Source organism: Amia ocellicauda, chromosome 14 (assembly GCF_036373705.1).
Source record: "Amia ocellicauda isolate fAmiCal2 chromosome 14, fAmiCal2.hap1, whole genome shotgun sequence".
NCBI lineage: Eukaryota > Metazoa > Chordata > Actinopteri > Amiiformes > Amiidae > Amia > Amia ocellicauda.
This window is the reverse complement of record NC_089863.1, coordinates 3,998,072-4,023,222: the sequence shown is the minus strand read 5'-3', so window position 1 is coordinate 4,023,222 and position 25,151 is coordinate 3,998,072. Positions and strand designations below refer to the sequence as shown.

Below are 25,151 nucleotides of genomic sequence, written 5' to 3'. Positions count from 1 at the left end.
TGGTTTGCGCTGTGGGGTCCGTGCGGTGACAGCTCTCCACGCAGACCCCTCGGCGCAGAAAGTGGAAGTGAACTCAAAATGCACCCGTGGGCGGAAACCACGGCAGAGAAATAGCAGAAGCGTCTTAAACACACTAAGAAGTGTGTAGTGTTGTTGTATGTAGTGTTGCACATGCGTGTGCGCCCACCCGCTGCTTATTTCAATTAAAGCACCTCCAATATCAATGCACACGTGTGTGTCGTGATATCGTGCTTGCAGAGGACACGTCGCACATAGTTTTAGGTGTGAGAAGTTCGGTTGCGATGCGTGGGGTGGGACGTCAAAGTCCTCAGAACCGCAGCCGCAAACTGAGTGGAAGGCCATTTTGTGCAGCAGCAGTTCTTTTTCGTTTTGCATCACATCTGCAGTTTGTCATCTGTCGCAAATGCAAATTAAAATACAGATCCGGTGGAGATGCTGAGCAGCGCACTCCCATTGTGAACGTGAAGGCGCAGCAACACGACGCAAGTGCGGCATCCGCGCAACAATGTGCTAATAGCGGGATCTGTGCACACAACACCAGGGCAGCGCGCCTGTTGCTGCAATCGGAAAATTAAAACCGTGTGACAGGCATCACGTCAAACTGGAGGGGGCGGAGGAGGACGCCCAAGAGGCGGTCACACTAAAGAGGAAAAGAAAGCAGAGAAAGAAATAAGAAAAGAAAAAAGGAAAGCAGCGCAGCTCGGAGTCAGAGGGAGAAGGGGCGAGTTTCCTCTCGGAGGCTGAAACCCACCCGTCCGTCCTCGTTGTTCGTGAAGAGAGATCGAGAGCCGAACCGAGCCGAGCCGAGCCGAGCCGAGCCGAGCGCGCCTGCAGGTAAGAGCGCGAGCTGTGCGGGGCAGCGCGCGGGTCCGGGTTGTGTTTGTGCGGGAAAGGAAGGAGGGAAGGAAGGAGGGAAGGAGGGAGGCAGGGAGGATGGGGTGAGCTGAGCTGAGCTGAGCGGTTGCGGGAAGCGAAACCCCTGTGCGCCTCTTTCGAGAAGTGCAGCCCCGCAACATCCGTGCAGAAGTTGGAGCCGCGGGACTGCGCTGCAGAAAACACGCATGAAGTCGCATCGAGGGAGGGGGCTGCTGGAGAGACAGTGTGTGTGTGTGTGTGTGTGTGTATATATATATATATATATATATATATATTATAATGTGTGCGTGTGTGTGTTTGTGTTTGTGGACAAACAAAAGCTGGGTCTGTACTCGAATCTAATTACACCGAAGAAGGAGTGGCTCCGAATCATCACAAAAGATTATATATATATATATATATATATATATATATATATATATATATATATAATGTGTGTGTGTTTTTTCCACCACCCACTGGATACAGACAGTGATTTCTAAAACACTGTATCCCGTGTGTATTTCGCGTACCTATACATGTTTACATGTGTGTGCAAGTGCGTACACATAATACAACCCTGTAACTTCAATAACGGAGACATTTGGCACTTTTCCCTTTGCCGACCATGTATTTGATATAGCATTTTACATACCTTTTAAAACTTAAAACCTGTGCCTTACCCTTACCTAACTTTACTTAAGCCCTGTTTATGTACGTAATAGACAAATGACAGGACCTGTGGACTGGCTTTCTGTTGCATTATTATTGCTCCGATTAAAGTCAGAAACCAACCCATCACTAGAAATGGATGCACTTTATTAGTATCAGTATTATTAATAATAACAACAACAGTACACTAGCAGCCCTCTGCACATCCTTGGCCAGTACCGTGGCTGGTTTAGACCACAGTGTAAAACTTGGTGCTGCGGAAATGGTGTTTAGAGAGGAGCTTGTTGTCTTGTATCGACATGGCCGCCCCTCCATCCCATCCCATCCCATCAAGGCAATGAGCCCTCCCTCCTCCTCGGTGGTCACTGTAATGGATCAAACCACAGCCAGCTGTAATTTCTCTAGAAAAGATAGAAAGATGGATGTGTCCTTCAAAGATTACATATCTGATATGAAGCTCATCCCAGTTGGACAATTAGTCTCGTATAATAATAATATTATTATTATTATTATTATTTATTAGCAGACGCACTTGTCCAGTGCGAATAGAATATACAGGCCTGTATGTATTTTATTTTAATGTACATTTAATCACTCTAGTTTTAGTCCTGTATTATTATTGTAGTGGTTTTCGCCACACAATTCGGTACACTACAGTGTCTCAGTTATGACTAATTAGTTTAACGAGCAATATTGGGTTCTATGTATGGCTGCTTTTATATTACAGTTACAGCCAATAATAACCGGTTAAAGCAGCCTGTCTTTTATCCCAGACTACCTGTCCAAAGAGCGAGTTTGTTGCCGTGCCCTTAGCGTGTGTTTGTCTGACCCCTGTTCAGGCCCAATCCAGCCAGCCAGCCTGGGAGTGACCGAGTGACCCGTTAGAACGAGGGGGAATATTCACAAAATAAGAGATGAAAATCGTGTAATCGCATCAGACACACGATGTACTCATGTCCAAATTGAGGCCGTCCAGTTTTGTTTCAGTATACAAGGTACGGCAGCCCAATAACCGTCTGTTTCTATGATTTTGACGCAAGTGTTTTGAAGCGGTTGGACAGGGCCGTTAGTTTCGCGCCTTTCTTCTCCGCGACGGAATCCACAACAAGGTAAACGTGCCGTTATTTTTTCCCACCACTGTCCCCTCACTAACGATTAGAATAGCGGTGCCGTCTGTTAACTGTGAACCCTTAACTGTCTTCAATTCACAGTTTACATTTCATTGCTCGTGTATTTAAATCTCCAGCCCCCTTCCTCTGTCGGAGTTTACGGTTCTGTGCGTGACCCCAGCGCAGCGCCGCGGTCGGTTTGTCCAGCACCGGTCACAAGCCTCCATTTCCTCTTTTATCGATCAAAAACGCAGCACAGTTTTCTTTACTGTGCACAGTGTCTGTTAATTATTAGACATGCCAATAATTCTGTGGCCGCTGCGAGATAAAGCTATCGTGCTTTAACTGGTGTAATTAAAGACGGTTATTTGGGTTATTTATGATCGTTTCTTGAAATAAATGTAAGTCCTCCATGAAACTACAGTAATGAGGACAGAAGGGACTTTGTTGGTTGCCCGGGTTTGAAATGTAATTCCAAGCGTGCCGTTGCTTTTTTTGTTCCTTTTTAATTGCTGCCACCCAGTAGGAAGCCAGAGTCTGACCTCCGGTGATCGGTGCAGCGGCAGGAATGCGTCTCAATTGTCTCTTGCTGGAGCGGCAGGTAGGATGACTAACCCGGGGCCGGGCCCTCTGAGCTGGCCGGAACCACACCCTCGAATTCCAAACACTCCCTTCTCTTACCAAAAAAAACCAAGACAAAAAAACCCCCACAGACAACGCAAAAAACACTTTTCAACAAAAGCCTGAACTTTGGTCGCATTGTTGTGTATTTTGTTATTATTCTTGTGCATATCTGAGGCTTATCGCTGTGTGTTCAGCCCGTGTCCCTGCGCCGAGTGCAATCCCTCCACCATAAAACATGCAACTGCCTCATAAAGTCACCTGAATCATTTTGTCATGTATCCTTTTTCGTAACATCCTTTTTTTTGGTAATATAGGCCTATATACTTTTTGTAACCCATCCAAACAATATGGGGAAGCAATAAAAAAGGCAAACAGGATGTTAGGGTATATTGTCAAAAGTGTAGAATTGAGCACAAGGGCAGTGATGTTCAGACTGTACAATGCACTAGTTAGAGCTCATCTGGATACTGTGGACAGTTCTGGGCTCCACACTTCAAGAAAGATATCGCTGCTCTAGAGGCAGTTCAGAGGAGAGCAACCAGACTTATTCCAGGTCTGAAGGGAATGTCCTACTGAGAGACTGAGGACCTGAACCTCTTCACCCTGGAACAGAGGAGACTACGTGGGGACTTGATCCAAGTCTTCAAAATCATGAAAGGCATCGACCAAATCAACCAGAGGAGCTTTTCCAGATCAGCAGGGACACTCGCACCCGGGACACAAATGGAAATTGGGCTTCAAGGCATTCAAGGCAGAAAACAGGAGACACTTCTTCACACAGAGAGGCGTCACAATCTGAACAAACTCCCCAGCGATGTGGTTGAAGCTGAAAATTTGGGAACATTTAAAAACAGACTGGATAGGATCCTTGATCACTTAGTTATTAATGGACACCAAACGAGCACGATGGGGCGAATGGCCTCCTCTCGTTTTAAACTTTATTATGTTTTACTTCCATTTCCCTACTCGGTCCCCGCTGTCCTTGGTGTTTCCACACACCCTACAGAGACACTCCTGTACAGAGTTTGTTGTAGAGATTCTGCACAATTATTTTGATTGTGTTCTTTGTTCTGGGACTTGGTTTGGTTCGCCCAGTAAAACTCCCCCCGGTCTGGGAGGAGTGTGCGGTTGTGTGCCGGTTTTGACTATGCAAATGTGCAACAATTACACGGCGAGAGATTTCATTCTTGACCTGACCTCCACCAGTGTGTATGCTCTCTCTCTCTCTCTCTCACACCCTCTCTCACTCTTCCCCTATTTCTCCCCCATCTTTTCTCACTATTCATTTCCTTTTTTTGACAGTTCAGTGGTGTCAAACCCCAGCGCACAAACTGTCCCTTGTTTTTCGAATCAAACCCTCAAAGTTGAGTGAGGGGAAGTGACAGGGGGACGCATTTAACCGCCGCACAGCACAGGAAGCCTGGCAGTTTCCTTCCCCTTGCCCTGGACTCTGCAGCAGGTCTGCGGAGCTCACCCTGTGCAACAACCCTAGCGTCTCATTCTCCATGGCTTAAGCGCCCTCTTCCCTGTGTCCTCAGCGTTGTAAAAGTAATTTCTCAGCAGCGGCTGACTTTGACCCCATGTGCCGAAGCTCAGGGTCCCCGGTTGCGATTAGAGATTGCCGTTAACGAGCGGAAAGTATGTTGATAAATGTAATTATCCCAGGAGAACAATTGAGACTCCCTGAGTGAGCTGTGGAATCAACAACGTATGATGAATATTGGTTTATTGGCAGATGCCCTTACCCAGGGTGGCTCACAGCATTACAGATGTGCGGTAATATCAATCAATACAGGATTCAATTTAAGCATTACAGTTGTGCGGTAGTACAATTTAATATCAAATACAAAGCGTGCCTCCGAGTCCAGGGGGGATGGAGTGCGGACACGATGCTGGTGAAGTCCTAGTTATGGAGAATATTGCGTCCTGTGGCACAGATGGCACAACCAGCACCAGCCAGCGTCCTGTGGCGCCCCCATCACTTCCCGTTGTTCTCGTGTTGCCTCCTGCTGTCGTGCCACAGAGTCACGCTTCCTGCCTCGCGATCCTCCGTGATACGGTTCCTGCCGCTCCGTGGCATCCAGATGCCCGCAGTCTCCACCACACGTGGCGAAGAGGCTCCCTCGCGTGCTCGTATGGTCACATTCAACCAGACGTGGTAACTTGTTTCCCAGGCCGAAGTCTCGTTGTCCAAAGTCAGTCCGGAGTTCGTCGCACACCGTTGGTTCCTCGGCCAGACGATAAACAAAATGCCAGCAGTCGGGGTCAGGGCCGAGGTCACGGTGGAAATAAAGGACCCAGATGCTTCCTGGGAAATGTAGTTTTCTAGCAATGGTCATTTTGAGAATGTGTGGCCCGGTTGTGGTCTGCCGACGTACAGTTTTCCACAGTGTGAGTGTGAGTGTCTGTGTCCGTGCTGTCTCTCTCTCCCTGTTGACAAAGCATTGAAGCAACACAAATGTTACATATTTATGCACTTCGATATTAATAATAAACACACAATGACACACACCCTAATATAATCTCTCCCTCTCTCTCCTCCTTCCCTCCCTTACCCCCTCCCATCTCATAGCAACCCCTCCTGAGCGACAGAGCGAGAGAGAGAGAGAGAGAGAGAGGAGGGACGCCGATTTTCTCTCTTGCAACATGTCCGCACCAGGTGAGGGGGGGCCTCGAGACCACTGCCGCGAAAGGCGCTATATCTGCTATCCAAGTGTGTGGACCTCTGTGTCTGCTGTGTTTTGTTTGTTTCACCTGGGTCCCTCTATGTGTGACTGTGCCCTGGCCCCCCCCCTTTGGATCAGCCCGTTTGTTCCAGTGTGTGTGCATTGTGTGCGCCTGGGTCTTTGTGTGTGTTGATGCATTTTCTTGTATTATTGATGTATGACTACTCCCATGGGTGTGTATATGTGTATCTCTCTTTCTTTCTTTCTATTTTTTCCCATGATGCCAGTGGGCGTCAGGGTGGGGGCAGCTTGCCTGTCTCCTCTGTGGCTGTCGGTAACTCCCAGGAAACAATTGGTCTGGCCCAGTCTTCTGCTGTGTCTGCGTGTGTGTGTGTGTGTGTCTCTCTCTCTCTCTGTTTGTCTCTGTGCGTGTCTCTCTGTCTTGTTATTGCCTGCATTTTGACACCAGCAATTTTCCACCTCGGGTCCCAGTCTAAATGCCAGTAATTTTTTGGCAACGGGTCTTTGTGAAAGGAGCAGGAAAACAAATGCTGGAAAATGAAAATGAAGCGTCACGTCTTTGCATTGTCGACGCAGTACGCTACTAACTGACATAACCAGCAGAGCAGAGGCGCATTTGTGCGTTTTGACCACAACACAACAAGGTTAAGCCTCCTTTGAACGAGAACTTGTGACCGTAACGAAAAACAGACCAGGTCGTTAGAAATGGCGGAGGTTTGAGTGTTACTGATGAACCAACAGGTTGGTGATGTATGTAATGGTAACTATTGTCACGCATATGTCAGGAGTTGTATATCAATAAACCATGCAAAATATAATATTTCTATACAGACTGCATTACAGTGACACTGACGGTAGTGTGTGTGTGTGTGTGTGTGTGTGTGTGTGTGTGTGTGTGTGTGTGTGTGTGTGTGTGTGTGTGTGTGTGTGTGCGTGCGCGCGCGCGCGTTTGTAACCAGGTGGAATATACCTGTTGCTGAAAATCTGGCCGGACCGGTTAGACCAGCTCATGTGAATGAGGAGCGGGAGCCGAGGAGGGGGTGGACAAAGGAAAAGAGGGAAAAAAGAAGTGTTAACATGCACGTGAATCAAGCCTGTCACTGATTTACATCTCTGTGTGTGTATTAGGTGTTTTAATCTCTCTGCCTGGTCTCTCTCTCTCCGGCTCTCCAGGCTACCCGTCTCCACACCAGCCCCCTTACCCCATGCCCCAGCAGGGGGGCTACGCCATGCCCCCCTACCCCGTCCCGCAGGGGGGCTACGGAGACCCCAGCCAGGCCGCCCCCCCCCCCGGCTTCGCCATGGGGTACCAACCTGCCCCCGGCGGACCCCCTATGCCGCAGGGCCCCCCCATGCACCCGGGCCCCCCGATGCCGCAGGGTCCCCCCATGCAGCAGGGCCCCGTGATCTACCAGCCTGGTGCGGTCAGCCCCGGCCCGCCTGCCGCCTCCGTGCCTGAGTACGAGGGAGGGCGCTCGGGGGCGGGGTACACCCCCGTGTCGCCCGTTGGGGTCCCTCCAGGCCTGGAGTATCTCGCCCAGGTAAGGTCTCCTTGTGTCGTGTCTCATGTCTCGTGTCTCCGATGAAGTGGCCGGTGGGCCGTTTTGCTGACTGGGCGTCTGTGCTTCCTCCTCAGATCGATCAGATTCTCATCCACCAGAAAGTGGAGCTTCTGGAAGGTAAGTGCCTGGGTCAGGGTCCTGTCATGTCATATTTGTATTAGTTGTGTGTCTTTCTCAGACAGTTGACTGACTCTCTCTCTCTTCAAATTCAAAATGAGCTTTATTGACATGACAAGTTTACGCAATTGTTGCCAAAGTCTTTACAGACACAGTCAAGAGAACAGAATCAATAACAGTAAGACGTTAAGCAGCTCTACAGACTGTGTTGTGGTGAGGAGACGTGTTTGTGTTGTTGTTGTCGTTGGGGGTGAGGAGATGTGTTTGGGTTGTCCTCCGGCCCGGTGGCAGGCTGAGCCGAACTCTGCTGCGATCACAGCGCGCTCTTTGTGCTTCGGGGGCTGAGCTGCACATCTGGGGAAGGAGGCGTCTCTGACCTCTCTCTCTCTCTTTCTCCCCTTCTCCCTCCAGTCTTCATTGGCTTTGAGACCAACAACCAGTACGAGATCAAGAACAGCCTGGGCCAGAAGATCTACAAGGCCAAGGAGAAGAACGACTGCTGCACCCGCAACTGCTGCGGCTCGCTGCGCAGCTTTGACATGAAGATCAAGGACATAACCGACCGTGAGGTCATCCGCCTGGTGCGCCCCTTCCGCTGCGCCACCTGCTGGTGCCCCTGCTGCCTGCAAGAGGTACGGCATGAGCGGGTGGGAGAGAGGGAGCAGGAAGGAGCGGGAGGGAGAGGGAGAGGGAGAGGGAAGTGTGGCAAGTCTGACTCAAAATGACTCTTTCTCTGTATGTGTCTCTCTCTCTGTGTCCCAGATGGAGGTGCAGGCCCCCCCCGGCACCACGATTGGCTACGTGCAGCAGGACTGGCACCCCTTCCTGCCCAAGTTCTCCATCCAGAACGCCAACAAGGAGACGCTGCTGCGGCTGCAGGGGCCCTGCTTCGCCTGCAACTGCTGCGGGGACGTCAACTTCGAGGTGGGAGGGGGAGGAGTGCGGAGAGGGGGCGGATCACCCAGAAATGATTCTTTCACTCTTCCCTCACTTTCTCCCTCCCTCTCTCTCTCAGCTGAAGGGCCGTGACGGGGACGCGTCCATCGGCCGCATCAGTAAGCAGTGGAGCGGGCTGCTCAAGGAGGTCTTCACGGACACCGACAACTTCGGCATTCAGTTCCCCATGGACTTGGACGTCAAGATGAAGGCCGTGCTCATGGGGGCCTGCTTCCTCATCGTGAGTGCGGCGCGGGGGCCTGGGGACACGCACACTGCAACACTGTTTTTGTTTATTGTGGGCCTTGGACTGATCTTCCTGTATCCTACCCTCCCTCCTTCTCTCTCTCTCTCCAGGACTTCATGTTCTTTGAGAAAGTCGGGGACACGAACCAGCGCAGCACTGTCTTCTCCTGAGCTGGAGAGCGAGAGAATCAAGGAGAGAGAGAGAGGGGGAGAGAGAGAGGAAGGAATGCGGGGAGAGAGAGCTGCAGGAGAACCCCAGTCCTGTCCCCCCAATCCCCAAGCAGACAAGAACACGTCTCCTGCCCTCCCTCTCCCCCCTCTCTTTCTCTCTCTATCTTCCTCCCCACTCTGCTATCACTCCACTCCTCCAGCAGCCATCGTATTGCCTTAAAGGCCTCCTCCACCCTCCCCTACACTGCCCTGATCAAAACCTCAGACTAGTCAGGATCTGCCAGATGATGGAGAGAACAAAGCGCCCCCTGTCTTTTCTGTAGCTCTTCCCACGGCCTCCCCCTGCTCCCTCCATCTCTCTCTCCTGACCGCTGCCAAATCCAGGGCGAACCACCGAGATACCCCCCACCTCCCCGAGATGCCTCTTCTTTTCACACGTGACTTTGTTCAATAGATTCTCTCTTACGTTAACCCCCCCACACGTTATTCAGTTGGTGTGCTCTGTCATCCCCCCGGTGGCAGAGCTCCCAGTTTCGCTCTGTTCTTCCGAGTGAGGACCAAACAAAACAACCGCCAGGGAGGGAGAGTCGCAGCGAATGCCAAAAAAAAAAAAGAAGCCAAGACCACTATGCAGGAATCCACTTGGCAGAAGCGGGTAGGACCACCGGACAGCATCGAACACACCGGCATGGACGCCATATAGGAGAGAGAAATTATAATCCTAAAACATGTATGCAGACGTAGGTATAGAAAGAAACGTTTTAATGTAGAATTAATGTACACTACAAGTTGTTGTTCTCGCTTGTGCCTCTACAGCTACAGGTGTGTCGTCGATACGTCCTGTTTGAGCTGCTGTTAGTCTGTGTTCAATTCTCTTGTCTGTTTTTTGCTTTCGTTAGCTGTTGTTCGTTTGTTTCGGTCAGTCTGCATTTTGTTAATTATCTGTTCACAACAATAAACAATCTTTTACGCATCTCTGGGTTGGTTTGTTTCGCTCTGTTCCCAGAGGGAGAGTTCGTACAGGTGTCCGTCTGAGCACGGGTCCCCAACCCCGGTCCTGGAGCAGCCCTTACCTTGCTGTTTTTTGGTTCCCACTGAGCTCTCAATTACTTAATTGAAGTAACGATCTGCTCAGATTTGACTTTTTAAATTGTGTACTAAAAGAGTCTTATAAAGAACTAAAGAACAGAACCAATTCTAAACTCAACTCTCTACTCTTTAAAAGGCTGATTTAGGAAAGTATTAGTTCAATTAAAGGTTCAATTAAGTGAGGGCTTGGCTGGTGTCCGTCTCTCCGAGTCCCTCCACCGCTGCTCTGACCCTGTGTGAGCACGGCCCTCCCAAGATGCAATTCAGAGCATATTAGGATGTGAGAGAGCGAGCAGGAGGGAGAAGGGAGTGTATGGTTGTGGGAGGGAGGGAGAGGGGAATGTTTGTGTGTGTGAGAGAGATCGAGAGAGAGAGAGGGGAATATGTGTTGGAGAGAATTGCAGAAGTCAACGCAGAACAGTTGGAATCTATTGGAAAATCTGACTGTTGCCACAGCCCTGCCTTCCCTCGGAGGAACCGCAGCATTGATTCCACGATGTCTTTATTTCTGTTTTTGTTGTTTTCTTTGTGGGGGGGGGGTCATGAATATTACACATAGGCTCCCCCTGGTGGTGACTTGCTGACTTGCTTCCACTGTAGAGGAGACGGTGAATAAAAGCAGAGCCGGCCCCACCCATCTCTCTCACTCTCTCGCTCTCTGTGCTTCCCTCTCCCTGGAGGGTCCCCACCTAGTCAGGCAGTGTATCTGTATACAGTAAACCCACTACAGACAAATATACTTCATTTCTTTATTTAGAAGTGAATCACATGACCCCTCCCTGCAGACCACCAGTTTAATAACACATTTTACTGGGAAGACACAGATTCTGTATAGATTCTGACACACATTCTGTATTTACAGTCAACTTAGACTTAAAAAAATTAATTCAGTGAAAAGGATATGCAATGAATAATACTAATAAAAGTTATTAATAAAACAGCTTTTATAAAATAAATACCTAAAACAGAGTATATAATACTCCGACACCCTCCCTGCCCCTTCTCCTGCGGGGACGTCCTATCCTATGTGCTCTGCTCTCATTGGCTGGCTGCACCTCTGTGGCCGTAGGAACGGACCAATTGTACGAGCCAGGCCAGGAACTGATGCCCACCTCCCCCCCAGCCCTGTTCTCCAGGACTCCATTAGGACTGTAATTGAACTAATCACTTTAAACCCTAACAAATGTCCTCTCTCTCCTTCGCTTGCCTGCCTACTCTCCAACCCCCCACCCCCCTCTTTCTCTCTCTCTCACAGGCCCTGTCTGTCTCGCAGCATGTAGCGGCTGGCGGCCTGCAGGTCCCAGTGGTATTTGTTCAGGATGCGCTGGCAGTCTTCTCTGGAGCGCCGGCTCATGAAGTACAGGTGCTCTGTCTGAGAGAGTGGGAGAGAGAGAGAGAGAGAGTGAGAGGGCAGGGAGGGGGTGGAGAGGGAGGAAGGGGAAAGAAAGAGAGAGAGATCTTGTGAGATTGTGATGATGAAAGTTGTGTGTGCGTGTGCGTGTCAGTAAGCAAGACAAACTGTCATTAGAGAGATCTCGAAATGACCATTTGGCGTGCTATAGGACAGACGCACACAGATACACACACAGATAGACAGAGACAGACAGACGCACACAGACAGACAGACCCACACAGACAGACAGACAGACAGACAGACGCACACAGATACAGTGAGGGAAAAAAGTATTTGATCCCCTGCTGATTTTGTACGTTTGCCCACTGACAAAGAAATGATCAGTCTATAATTTTAATGGTAGGTGTATTAACAGTGAGAGACAGAATAACAACAAAAAAATCCAGAAAAACGCATTTCAAAAAAGTTATAAATTGATTTGCATGTTAATGAGGGAAATAAGTATTTGATCCCCTATCAATCAGCAAGATTTCTGGCTCCCAGGTGTCTTTTATACAGGTAACGAGCTGAGATTAGGAGCACTCTCTTAAAGGGACTCTCCTAATCTCAGCTCGTTACCTGTATAAAAGACACCTGTCCACAGAAGCAATCAATCAATCAGATTCCAAACTCTCCACCATGGCCAAGACCAAAGAGCTGTCCAAGGATGTCAGGGACAAGATTGTAGACCTACACAAGGCTGGAATGGGCTACAAGACCATCGCCAAGCAGCTTGGTGAGAAGGTGACAACAGTTGGTGCGATTATTCGCAAATGGAAGAAACACAAATAACTGTCAGTCTCCCTCGGTCTGGGGCTCCATGCAAGATCTCACCTTGTGGAGTTTCAATGATCATGAGAACGGTGAGGAATCAGCCCAGAACTACACGGGAGGATCTTGTTAATGATCTCAAGGCAGCTGGGACCATAGTCACCAAGAAAACAATTGGTAACACACTACGCCGTGAAGGACTGAAATCCTGCAGCGCCCACAAGGTCCCCCTGGTCAAGAAAGCACATGTACAGGCCCGTCTGAAGTTTGCCAATGAACATCTGAATGATTCAGAGGAGAACTGGGTGAAAGTGTTGTGGTCAGATGAGACCAAAATCGAGCTCTTTGGCATCAACTCAACTCGCCGTTTGGAGGAGGAGGAATGACCCCAAGAACACCATCCCCACCGTCAAACATGGAGGTGGAAACATTATGCTTTGGTGGTGTTTTTCTGCTAAGGGGACAGGACAACTGCACCGCATCAAAGGGACGATGGACGGGGCCATGTACCGTCAAATCTTGGGTGAGAACCTCCTTCCCTCAGCCAGGGCATTGAAAATGGGTCGTGGATGGGTATTCCAGCATGACAATGACCCAAAACACACAGCCAAGGCAACAAAGGAGTGGCTCAAGAAGAAGCACATTCAGGTCCTGGAGTGGCCTAGCCAGTCTCCAGACCTTAATCCCATAGAAAATCTGTGGAGGGATCTGAAGGTTCGAGTTGCCAAACGTCAGCCTCGAAACCTTAATGACTTGGAGAGGATCTGCAAAGAGGAGTGGGACAAAATCCCTCCTGAGATGTGTGCAAACCTGGTGGCCAACTACAAGAAACGTCTGACCTCTGTGATTGCCAACAAGGGTTTTGCCACCAAGTACTAAGTCGAAGGGGTCAAATACTTATTTCCCTCATTAACATGCAAATCAATTTATAACTTTTTTGAAATGCGTTTTTCTGGATTATTTTGCTGTTATTATGTCTCTCACTGTTAAAATACACCTACCATTAAAATTATAGACTGATCATTTCTTTGTCAGTGGGCAAACGTACAAAATCAGCAGGGGATCAAATACTTTTTTTCCCCCAATGTACACACAGATAGACAGACGCAGACGGACAGACGGACAGACACGGGCACCTTGAGGTACTGCACGGCTCGGACGGGATTCCAGTCATGCATGCACAGGGCATCCCGGCACTCCTCAATGGTCACCCCGTGCACCGCTTCCTGGACCTGGCCAATCACAGAGCAGTGGGCGTGCTGATTACAGACCAATCACAGAGCATGATTCGCCCTCCATTCCTCAACAACTCCGCCCCCCAGCGCTATAAATAACAATTCAGTGCAATGTAGACGCATACACATACACACCCACACCCACCCACACCCACCCACACCCACACACTCACCTGGGCGATGACGGATCCGCGATTGTTCATTGCGGCCGGGTATCTCTTTGCCGGCTCGTCCAGCTGGGGGTTGGACCGTGCCAGGTTGGCCATCTTGGTCAGATTAATCCCGGACCCCCCCCCCTCGGCAGAACCCGCCCACAAGCCTGGGACCTGGTTGAGTGCGGGCCGCCGGTCTCGACTCTGGGCCGGGGATGGTTTGACCCGCCGGACGTTGTTGGGGGGAGGCGGGCGGGGTGGGGCGGCGTCACTCAGCCGGCGCATGTCCGTGGAAGGAGGCGGGGGGCAGGGGTTGGCAGCGGCGGCGGTGGCGGTGGGGCGGCGGGGCTCGGTGGGACGTGCTCTCCCCTGGGGCCTCCCCCGAGACGTGTTCAGGACTGACTCCAGACTCAGGGACAAGCCTGGAGGAGAGAAAGAAAGAGACACATGTACCATACTATATATTAGTGTCTGTGAGGTCATGCGTCACCCTGGATAGAGGAATCTAATTCAGAGAGAGGGGGAGACAGAAAGAGAGAGGCTACAGTGGAAGGAATTTCAAGTCAACGAGAGGAATGTTCTAGAATGTCTGTGCCCTTAGAACTCAGCGGCTCCCTCACCTGCCATTCGCTGCAGGTTAGATGGTTCCCTCTCCCGGTCCTTTTTGGTCCCCGCCTGCCTGCCGTAGTTCCTGTACAGCAAAACAACAGGCCTGTGAATTGTGGTGGCCAGTTGGGAGGCGGTATCCCGCCCCCTGCGCCCTGCCCGAGACTGACACTGCCCACCCCACACTGCTCTACGAGACACACACAAGCACATGTACACACACACGTACGTACATATAGACACATAGACAAACACGGATACACAGACAGACACGCTCACATGCTTAGGAATGCATCACAGCAATAGAGCAGGGAGAGTGTACCACAGAGACAGTGTAACTCAGTGGCAGTGTAGCTCAGTGCTGGGACAGTGTAGCTCAGTTTCAGTGTAGCTCAGTGCTGGGACAGTGTAGCACAGTGCTGGGATAGTGTAACACAGTGACAGTATAGCACAGTGCTGGGACAGTGTAGCACAGTGACAGTATAGCACAGTGCTGGGATAGTGTAACACAGTGACAGTATAGCACAGTGCTGGGAGAGTGTAGCACAGTGACAGTGTAGCACAGTGACAGTGTAGCTCATTTCTGGGACAGTGTAGCACAGTGACAGTGTAGCACAATGCTGGGATAGTGTAACACAGTGACAGTATAGCACAGTGCTGGGATAGTGTAACACAGTGACAGTATAGCACAGTGCTGGGAGAGTGTAGCACAGTGACAGTGTAGCTCAGTGACAGTGTAGCTCATTTCTGGGACAGTGTAGCACAGTGACAGTGTAGCACAGTGCTGGGATAGTGTAACACAGTGACAGTATAGCACAGTGCTGGGACAGTGTAGCACAGTGACAGTGTAGCTCAGTGACAGTGTAACTCATTTCTGGGACAGTGTAGCACAGTGACAGTGTAGCTCAGTGACAGTGTAACTCATTTCTGGGACAGTGTAGCACAGTGACAGTGTAGCACAGTGCTGGGATAGTGTAACACAGTGACAGTATAGCACAGTGCTGGGATAGTGTAACAGTGACAGTATAGCACAGTGCTGGGATAGTGTAACACAGTGACAGTATAGCACAGTGCTGGGACAGTGTAGCACAGTGACAGTGTAGCTCAGTGACAGTGTAACTCATTTCTGGGACAGTGTAGCACAGTGACAGTGTAGCACAGTGCTGGGATAGTGTAACACAGTGACAGTATAGCACAGTGCTGGGAGAGTGTAGCACAGTGACAGTGTAGCTCAGTGACAGTGTAGCTCATTTCTGGGACAGTGTAGCACAGTGACAGTGTAGCACAGTGCTGGGATAGTGTAACACAGTGACAGTATAGCACAGTGCTGGGAGAGTGTAGCACAGTGACAGTGTAGCTCAGTGACAGTGTAGCTCATTTCTGGGACAGTGTAGCACAGTGACAGTGTAGCACAGTGCTGGGATAGTGTAACACAGTGACAGTATAGCACAGTGCTGGGAGAGTGTAGCACAGTGACAGTATAGCACAGTGCTGGGAGAGTGTAGCTCAGTGACAGTGTAGCTCATTTCTGGGACAGTGTAGCACAGTGACAGTGTAGCACAGTGCTGGGATAGTGTAACACAGTGACAGTATAGCACAGTGCTGGGACAGTGTAGCACAGTGACAGTGTAGCTCAGTGACAGTGTAACTCATTTCTGGGACAGTGTAACACAGTGACAGTATAGCACAGTGCTGGGAGAGTGTAGCACAGTGACAGTGTAGCTCAGTGACAGTGTAGCTCATTTCTGGGACAGTGTAGCACAGTGACAGTGTAGCACAATGCTGGGATAGTGTAACACAGTGACAGTATAGCACAGTGCTGGGAGAGTGTAGCACAGTGACAGTGTAGCTCAGTGACAGTGTAGCTCATTTCTGGGACAGTGTAGCACAGTGACAGTGTAGCACAGTGCTGGGATAGTGTAACACAGTGACAGTATAGCACAGTGCTGGGATAGTGTAACACAGTGACAGTATAGCACAGTGCTGGGACAGTGTAGCACAGTGACAGTGTAGCACAGTGACAGTGTAGCACAGTGCTGGGATAGTGTAACACAGTGACAGTATAGCACAGTGCTGGGAGAGTGTAGCACAGTGACAGTGTAGCTCAGTGTTGGGACAGCACAACGTCAGTGCGTTACAGACACACTCACTCCTCCAGCCGGTCGGGGGTGCCCCAGCTGCGCTCGGGGTGTGTGTCCCCGTGGCCCGCATGCACCAGGCTGTTCCTCAGGGGGGCGCTGATGATGGCTGAGCCCTGGGCTGAGCCTGAGGAGGTTCCGGGGGCCACAGAGGCCACCAGGCCGGGAGGAAACCAGCCCACGCTGAGAGTCTGCTGGTTCTGTCCTCGCCATTCCACCAGGTCCATCCTGCCAGGGACACACGGAAACGACACAGGAGTGACACAGCAAGTCAGCAGGAGTGACCTTGATCCTCCCTCTCCTTCCCATTCCCTCCCTCCCTCTCTCTCCTTCTCTCCTTCCCCCTCCCTCTCTGTCTCTCTTTCCCTCTCTCTCAAGAGACAGATATAACATGAGGCAAGTAATACAGTGACAGCCCCTGCCCTCTCTCACCCATGGTTGATGACAGTGATGATATCATTGATCTGCAGGGTAAGTTTGCGGGGGCTGTTGAAGTCTCTGAGAGCGCGGACTTCCATGGGCTGGGCCTGGAAAATACGCTGCCTGTTAATACCCACAACACACACACACTGCCTATTAATACCCCAAACACACACACACACTCAGACACACACACAGCCTCAGGGACATGCAGGTGAGGGAGTGAGGCGGAGGAGGGCAGTCTGTACCTCGCCCACCATGGCGGTTAGAGAGCTGAAGGTGGGCCGCTCCTGGGGGTTGCAGGCCCAGCACTGACGCATCACGGCATACAGCTCCTGGGGACAGTCCAGCGGACGCTCCAGCCTCTCGCCCTCCCTCTCCACCTTCCACAGGATCTGAGAGAGAGGGAGAGAGGGAGAGATGCATGTCAATGCTTTGGCGAAACTGATTTAATGTGGTCATGCTAATAAAATGTATTTTGAATTGAACTGAGAGAGCGAGGGAGAGAGGTGGCCAGGCTCATGGACAGTTTGAGATTTGTGGCTGGAGAAGGAAGGAGAAAAAGAGAGGGGCAGGATGTTACAGTGTCAGAATGTCACAGTGTCAGGGTGACAGGCTGTCAGTGTGTCAGGGTGCCAGAGTGACAGTGTATCACCTGTCTCCCTGACAGCCCCAGCCAGGGCTCCTGGCAGTAGGTGAACATCTCCCACAGAGTCACTCCGAACATCCACACGTCCGAGGCGTGAGAGAAGGTGCCCATCTTCAGACTCTCGGGAGCACACCTGAGTAGGAGGGGGAGATTAAATAATTTCATTTAATCGTCATGTTTTTCTTTCTCTGACATGTCATGACATGTTCATGACAGGCACTATATAAAATATTATTACTCTAGTATTACTAGTAGTAGCAGTATCAGCAGCAGTATTGGTAGTAGCAGTTTCAGTAGTATCAGTATCAATATCAGTATCAGTAGTATCTGTATCAGTAGTATCAGTATCAGTATAAGTAGTATCAGTATCAGTAGTATCAATTGTATCAGTATCAATAGTATCAGTGGTATCGGTATCAGTAGTATCAATAGTACCAGTATTGGAATCAGTACCAATAGTATCAGTATCAGTGGTATCGGTATCAGTAGTATCAATAGTACCAGTATTGGAATCAGTATCAATAGTATCAGTATCAGTGGTATCAGTATCAGTAGTATCAGAATCAATATCAGTATCAATAGTATCATTATGAGTGGTATCAGAGTCTTCCTCACCAGGCGAAGGGGATGCGGCGGTGCGTGTTCATGACGTAGTGGTCGTGGCCCTGGCCCAGGCCCTTGGTCAGGCCGAAGTCGCCGATCTTCACCAGTTCACGGGCGGCCAGCAGCACGTTGCGGGCGGCCAGGTCCCGGTGCAGCAGGCGCTGTGCCTCCAGGTAGGCCATGCCTGAGGCCAGCTGCGTGGAGAAGAGCCAGAGGCGCTGCAGGGGGAACTCGCCATAGCGGGCGCGCAGCGTGTCGTACAGCGAGCCCAGCGGGGCCAGCTCCGTCACCTGGGGGGTAGGGGGTCACATCAGTACACGCGTGTGTCGGAGTGTTAGTGCGGTACAGTGTAACAGTGCGTCAGTGTGTCGGTGCGTCTGTGCATTACCATCTTGAGCGGCTGCGTGAGCACCACCCCGTACAGGCGCACGAGGTTGGGGTGGTCCACCGCCTGCATGTTGGTCACCTCCTGCAGGAAGTCTGTCAGTGTGTCCGTCTGTCTGGACAGGTCCGTCCGCAACGACTTCACTGCCACCTGGAGCTGATGGAGGGGGCGTGACAGATGGGGTGAGAGAAGGATGGGGAGAAGGAGGGGGAGGAGAGAGAAAGAGGGACACAGGTGGGGTATGAGAATGTGGAATAGTGACAGAAATAGAGAGTTGGGCCAGACTTTTCCACTCACTACTTTTCCAGTGGGGGTCCTCCACTCCCCCCTCCGCACCACCCCGAACGAGCCGCTCCCCAGCTTCTCCAACAGCGTCAGCTCGCTGTCCTGGATCAGGCACGTCAGGCTGCGCCCCGCCTCCGGCTGCCCCGCCCCGCTGCCGCCGCTCGATTGGTCCCACTGCTCCGACCCCTTGAAGACCTGCTGAGGTGAGTAGAGCAAGGACCTCAGCGAGTGGACAGCTGACTCCTCCTGCTTCCGGAGGGCTGCTGCCGATTATTCAAGGGGAGGGGCAACATGACTCACACACACAGAGACAGAAAGAGAGCGAGATGGGGAGAAAGGGAGATTTATAGACAGCGCGCTGGAGAGCAGCAGAGAGAGAGAGAGAGAGAGAGGGTGGCCTTTCTATAGACTCCCACTATAGGTGTACACCTAGAGGCATGTGTGTTGCATTGTGTAAATATACAGCCACAAAAGCAACGATGCGAGAGCGGGGCGGTGGGCGGTCCCGGCTCGTCCTCTGTCTAGCTGTACCTTGGGAATCCAGGAGCGCGGGCGCATGACCGTCTTGTGTTTCTTCAAGGCATCCCAGAGCCGTCTCTGACCTGGACATCACACACAGGGACACACACACACACACAGACAGGAACATGGAGACACACACACACACAGGGACACACACACAGGGACAGAGAGAGACACATAAACACAGAGCGAGAGAGAGACACAAACACACGCACACACACAGGGAAACAAAGAGAGACACACCATCAGCAAAGCTCTTCAGTAAAGTTTAATTGGGATCTGTCAAACTTGTCAGTATATTCTGGTGACCAAATCCAAGGACAGAGGCCGGCATGAGGTTGGCGCTGCGTTGGCCGGACTCACCGGGTTTGCCGATGCCAATTTGCTCGAGGTCGCACTCCTTGACGTAGGAGAAGTGCTCGATCCGCGAGATATTCAGGTTGTCACGCAGACGCAGATAGAATCTCTCCAGCTGGACCTCAGCCAGGAGCTGGTACAGCCACTGCGTGTCCTGATCCATGACCATGACACTGTCACACGCTGCACTGCTGAGACAGACGCACACTGTCACACACTGCACTGCTGAGACAGACGCACACTGTCACACGCTGCACTGTGGAGACAGACACACACTGTCACACGCTGCACTGCTGAGAGGGACACACACTGTCACACGCTACACTGCTGAGACAGACACACACTGTCACACAATGCACTGCTGAGACAGACACACACTGTCACACAATGCACTGCTGAGACAGACACACACTGTCACACACTGCACTGCTGAGACAGACACACACTGTCACACACTGCACTGCTGAGACAGACACACACTGTCACACACTGCACTGCTGAGACAGACACACACTGTCACACACTGCACTGCTGAGACAGACACACACTGTCACACAATGCACTGCTGAGACAGACACACACTGTCACACACTGCACTGCTGAGACAGACACACACTGTCACACAATGCACTGCTGAGACAGACGCACACTGTCACACAATGCACACTGCACTGCGGAGACGGACACACACTGTCACACACTACACTGCTGAGACAGACACACACTGTCACACAATGCACTGCTGAGACGGACACACACTGTCACATTCTGCACTGCTGAGGGAGACACACACTGTCACGCTGCACTGTTGAGAGAAATAGACACTGTCACACACTGCACCGCTGAGACAGACACACACTGTCACATGCTGCACCGCTGAGACAGACACACACTGTCACACGCTACACTGTGGAGACATACACACACACGCTGCACTGCTGAGACATACACACACACGCTGCACTGCTGAGAGGGACACACACTGTCACACACTGCACTGCTGAGATGGACACACACTGTCACACAATGCACTGCTGAGACAGACACACACACGCTGCACTGCTGAGACAGACACACACTGTCACGCACTGCACTGCTGAGAGGGACACACACTGTCACACATTGCACTGCTGAGAGAGAGACACACTGTCACACACTGCACTGCTGAGAGACACACACTGCACTGCTGAGAAACACACACTCACTGCATAGCTGAGGGAGTGAGAGAGAAGCAGTCTATAGAAATATGTCTATCTGTTAAATGTACAAATGTGTAATTACTGTACGTTATTAATTGTTCCCCATCGCCCTGTTCCTGAGCTCTGGGGCTTTCTGCCAGGGCGTTTACTCCACTGATGAAACTTAATCCTGCCAAAAAGGCTTTTTAAGACTCTGAGTGAGAGAGAGAAAGAGGGGAGGAGGAGGAGGAGGAAGGGAGAGAGAATGTAAATCACAATTAATTGTGACCGTGTTCCTGTATGAGAAAACTACAATGCACTCATAGACACTCAGACACTGATGGGAGGTGTGTGGTGTCTAGGTCAATTAACTGCTAAACTCGAGTCGGGGGTGTCTCTGATGATTGGTGATGTGTGACAACCACACACACACACACACACACACATAAAAGCAGCTAGAAACCCTCTAACATTAAACTGTCTGTAGGCACCAGCTTCCTGATGAGAACTGGCTGCTCCCGCCCGCTGCCCGACCTGGTTCCCCGCGCATCGCTCGCAGCACAGGCACGCATTCATCACCGAGGGATTATCGGCACTGACGCAGTTGTGACTCATTCCGATGCGGTGGTTGTTTTTGTGTCGGGTGCGTACACCCTCGGTGCCCGACGCCTGTCAGTCTTTCGGGAAACGGGATTGTCCCTGTGAGCTTCAGCGTTCGGTCCCGTGTTAGTATCGGTGTCTCAGTTTGTCAGAGTCTAGGTTAATATCGGCATCAGTGTGTCAGTGTCAGTGTCTCATGTGTCAGTGCCTCAGTGTGTATGTTAGAGTCTCAGGGTGCCAGAGTCTCAGTATCTCAGTGCGTCAGAGTCTCAGTGTGTCAAAGTCTCAGTGTGTGAGTGCCTCAGTGTGTGAGTGCCGCAGTGTCTCAGTGTGTCAGAGTCTCAGTGTGTCGGTGTGTCAGAGTCTCAGTGTCTCTGAGTCTCAGTATCTCAGTGTGTCAGTCTCAGTGTCTCAGTATCCCAGTGTCTCAGAGTCTGTATCAGTGTGTCTGCCTCTGTGTCTCAGTGTCTCAGTATCTCAGTGTCTCAGTGTCTGTAGCAGTGTGTCAGTCTTAGTGTCTCAGTCAGAGTCTCAGAGTCTGTATCAGTGTGTCTGTCTCTGTGTCTCAGTGTCTCAGAGTCTGTGTCAGTGTGTCTGTCTCAGTGTCTCGATGTCTCAAGAGTCTCAGTTTCTGTATCAGTGTGTCTGTCTCTGTCTCAGTGTCTCAGCCCTGGAAAAACAGAACGCTCCACCACTGAGAAACAGCACTGTGTGACAGTGTCTCTCAGCCCTGCTCCTGGGGGCCCCTCTCACCTGGGGACCTCTGTCCCAGTGGAACTTTCTGGCACTGAAACCGAACCCTCAGGGACTCTCAGTCATTCCCTCATTGGACTATTTATGGTTGAGCTTACTCAAAGTCTGAGAATTCAAGTGCCTTAGGTCACAAGGTGTTTAAAAAAAATAAAAAGGCTCAGATTGGCCAAATCATTGTCTCAGATAAGCCAACAGCATTTATTTAATAATTGGGAGCTCCTGTTGGCACAAAAGCCAACCCCCCCACACCCCACAGGGACTGGCGTTTGACCCCCTCTAAGTTACAGGTTCAAACGGGCTGGAAAGCCGACAAACAGGACAGAGGGGCTGGAGACAGACTCTCACATTAACGACATGCTGCTCAGGGTTTGTTTGCAGGTTTTTGTCTGCAGAGCTTCTCCCACCCTCCCACATCCAGGATACCCCCCTGGAACAATACGCTCTTATTGTGCACAGAGCCCTGTCCGCACAGACCCACATCCTACCCTTGTTGACCTGTGATTGTATAATTGCTTTCCCGTTTTTGTTGGTTGTCACCCCCCCCCCCCCCCCGTCTGAGCAAACACAGCGGCGTCAAATAGCCTGCATTCCTAGAAAGAGCTGCCTGGGCCAAGGCTTAGTTGTCAGGTTGAACAGTACAGCCGGTCAAAACGCTTTGAGATGGAAACACACAGGGAGACGGAACCTAATTTACTACTCCTGCTGATATTAAGGGTATATATTAGGGTGGCAGTGTGGAGTAGCGGTCTCTGGATGCTGGATTGGAGGGTGGTGGGTTCAATCTCAGGTGGGGGGCACTGCTGTGAGCAAGGTACCTTACCTAGATTGCTCCAATAAATTCCCAGCTGTATACATGGATATACATGTAAAAATAATGCAATATGTTGTAACAATTGTGAGTCACCCTGGATAAGGGTGTCTGCTAAGAAATCAGATGATGATGATGATGATGATGATGATAATAATGATTTCTAATGTGTCAGGACTTTTCAAACATGAAGTGTCCTCGTTTCCAGACAGCCTATCGCTCATGCGCACAACTAAACACGTCCCGTCGGGTCTTAATTGACCCATCCTGCCCTAAATGATTCCCAGGTAATCTTTTTCCTAATTTCTGTCATGGCAATAGCGAATTACCCAAGTCAAGAACAGGTCACATCCACGGGCAATAAAATGCCACTAATAATAATAATAATAATAATAATAATAATAATAATAATAATAATAATAATATAGACAATACAAATGTTTATCTGCAATTACTTTGCTTTATATTTCAAAACCTCAACTTGAACACTTTATTAATATTAAAAGTACAATGTCTGTCACTGCCATGTTTTAAAAGGTATAATATTGACGGTACTTGTGGCCGCAGGGTTTCCGCAGGACTGTGTCTCTTACCTGGGGGAACCCGCCGCCCGGAGCCGCTCGTACGGGCCGCCCTGTCAGCGACCAACCGCCCTCTTCACCACAGACCGGAGGACAGGGACGGCAATCCGCTGATTCCCATACAAAGCAGGTGGTTGGATTTGTTCTTCCTTCCTTCTTAAAAGAGACGTTGTTCTCCAAATCAGCGCGTTTCCCCCCGGGGTTTTTGCTGACATCTATCACCCCCTCGCTGGGTGAAGATCAGTCATGTTTGGGTGCCAAGTGTTTATTTCTTATTGATGTGTTTTATTGTCTTGTCTTTATTTCTTCCCGGATTGGCTTTCCTTCTTTCGTGTTTGTCTTTCTTTCACTCTCACACGTTCTGCACTTTTCTCAGCAGGCTACCATGAAAACTATGTCTCTCTCTCTCTCTCTCTCTCTCTCTCTCTCTCTCTCTCTCTCTCTCTCTCTCTCTCTCTCTCTCTCACACCCACACAACTTTGATCAGGTACAGTACTCTGTTTTAAGGTGTGTTTGCTCTGTGGGCCTCTTTTGGCTCTGCTCTGCTGACAGGTAAGCCGGTCCTCTTCTCCTTCCCCGAATCAGCTATCCAAATGTCAGATGTCACCTTTTGGTGGTGGAGTACAGAGACATTCTTAGCTTGTCAAAAACATGAAATTCTCTCTCTTTCTTTCTCTCTCTCTCTCTCTCTTTCCCTCTCCTACTTGCACTCACTCATGGGTGAGTTCCCTCCTCCTCCTCCTCCTCTTCAACCAATCAAAACCCTTTCCCTCGGCTGTTCACCCACCGAGACACCGAGAGGGGACTGGTCCGTCCTGTGCCGGGACACCCAGGTGTGAACGGGGATTGGCTGCACAATACAGTACAGCGGGAAAGCTGATTGGCTGATGCAGTGTCACAGTTTAGAGAGCCCTGTTTACAGGTGACAGGTGAGACTATGACAGTTCAACTTCTACCTATATCTCACCTTCTCTACACCCCAGCTTCCCAATTTACACTGTCTTCACACCTCTCGCCTATATAGCACCTATATAGCATCTATATAGCCTCGTGGGTTGATCAGAGTATTGACTGCTGGTTTCCAGGTGTTCAGGCCATTAAGAAGTTTGATGTTGAAACTAAATTAAAGTCCTCATTATAAATAAAAATTTGACTGATTGAATTAACTCATCTGTAACAGAGCCCCTCCCCCACTTTCTCCTCAAGGGCAAGAACAAGTGATTTTCCTGGTTGTCTGGTTCCACCGATAGGGTGACCATGTGCCGGTGATTGGGGGAGGGGGAACGGAGAGCATGGGGTGAGAGGATGGGAGGCAAAAACCTAAAATCAGTATAAATGTAAATATATACACAACCCGTGTGAATACAGGCTATCGGAGCTGTCTGCAGAATCTTAGCTAATGTCTGCCTGTCTCTGTGTATGTGTGTTTGTGTGCTGGTGTGTTTTAGTGTGTGTGCGTCTGTATGCGTCTGTGTGTGTGTGTTGGTGTGTATCTCTGTCTGTGTGTGAGTGAGTGTTTGTGTGTGAGTGTGTCTTCAGTGTTTCGCTGCGACTGAACTATCCACGCCGGCCGCCCCACCCTCATTCCTCTGCCTATCCTGACAAACCGGATTTTTTTAATAAACA

At 50.4% G+C, this 25,151-nt stretch overlaps 2 protein-coding genes across 4 annotated transcripts; one reads left to right on the top strand and one right to left on the bottom strand.

Moving 5' to 3' along the window:
- Positions 1-525: 525 nt before the first annotated feature.
- Positions 526-9,973, top strand: LOC136768342 (phospholipid scramblase 2). Its single transcript, XM_066722513.1, has 8 exons — positions 526-855; positions 5,854-5,940; positions 7,142-7,509; positions 7,605-7,647; positions 8,059-8,279; positions 8,410-8,571; positions 8,663-8,824; positions 8,941-9,973. The coding sequence occupies exons 2-8, from the start codon at positions 5,928-5,930 to the stop codon at positions 8,998-9,000; spliced, it is 1,029 nt and encodes a 342-aa protein (XP_066578610.1). The 5' UTR covers positions 526-855; positions 5,854-5,927; the 3' UTR covers positions 9,001-9,973.
- An 851-nt stretch (positions 9,974-10,824) lies between these two features.
- tnk1 (tyrosine kinase, non-receptor, 1) lies at positions 10,825-24,280 on the bottom strand. Of its 3 annotated transcripts, none has more exons than XM_066722512.1 (14): positions 23,538-24,280; positions 19,612-19,793; positions 19,258-19,328; positions 18,739-18,921; positions 18,445-18,597; positions 18,069-18,346; positions 17,460-17,586; positions 17,053-17,199; positions 16,817-16,911; positions 16,397-16,612; positions 14,261-14,331; positions 13,662-14,062; positions 13,390-13,485; positions 10,825-11,461 (listed from the first exon to the last, which is right to left on the bottom strand). In XM_066722512.1, exons 2-14 carry the CDS (start codon positions 19,772-19,774, stop codon positions 11,339-11,341), a joined length of 2,124 nt encoding a protein of 707 aa, XP_066578609.1. In that variant the 5' UTR covers positions 19,775-19,793; positions 23,538-24,280; the 3' UTR covers positions 10,825-11,338. The 3 variants fall into 3 exon arrangements, with proteins under 3 accessions (XP_066578609.1, XP_066578608.1, XP_066578607.1); XM_066722511.1 differs by having other exon boundaries at positions 18,739-18,924; positions 19,612-19,796; positions 23,538-24,279; XM_066722510.1 differs by having other exon boundaries at positions 18,739-18,924; positions 23,538-24,278.
- Between the last annotated feature and the right edge of the window lie 871 nt (positions 24,281-25,151).

Bases quoted from the DNA above. Each gene is read 5' to 3' on its own strand.
- LOC136768342 (XM_066722513.1), top strand. The intron at 7,648-8,058 runs GTAAGTGCCTGG...TTCTCCCTCCAG, and splicing joins GAAAGTGGAGCTTCTGGAAG to TCTTCATTGGCTTTGAGACC. The intron at 8,825-8,940 runs GTGAGTGCGGCG...CTCTCTCTCCAG, and splicing joins TGGGGGCCTGCTTCCTCATC to GACTTCATGTTCTTTGAGAA.
- tnk1 (XM_066722511.1), bottom strand. From the start codon at position 19,774: ATGGTCATGGATCAGGACACGCAGTGGCTGTACCAGCTCCTGGCTGAG. The intron at 18,598-18,738 runs GTGAGTGGAAAA...CCCCTCCATCAG, and splicing joins GGACCCCCACTGGAAAAGTA to CTCCAGGTGGCAGTGAAGTC. The intron at 11,462-13,389 runs GTGCCCGTGTCT...CCACTCTCTCAG, and splicing joins GAGCCGTGCAGTACCTCAAG to ACAGAGCACCTGTACTTCAT.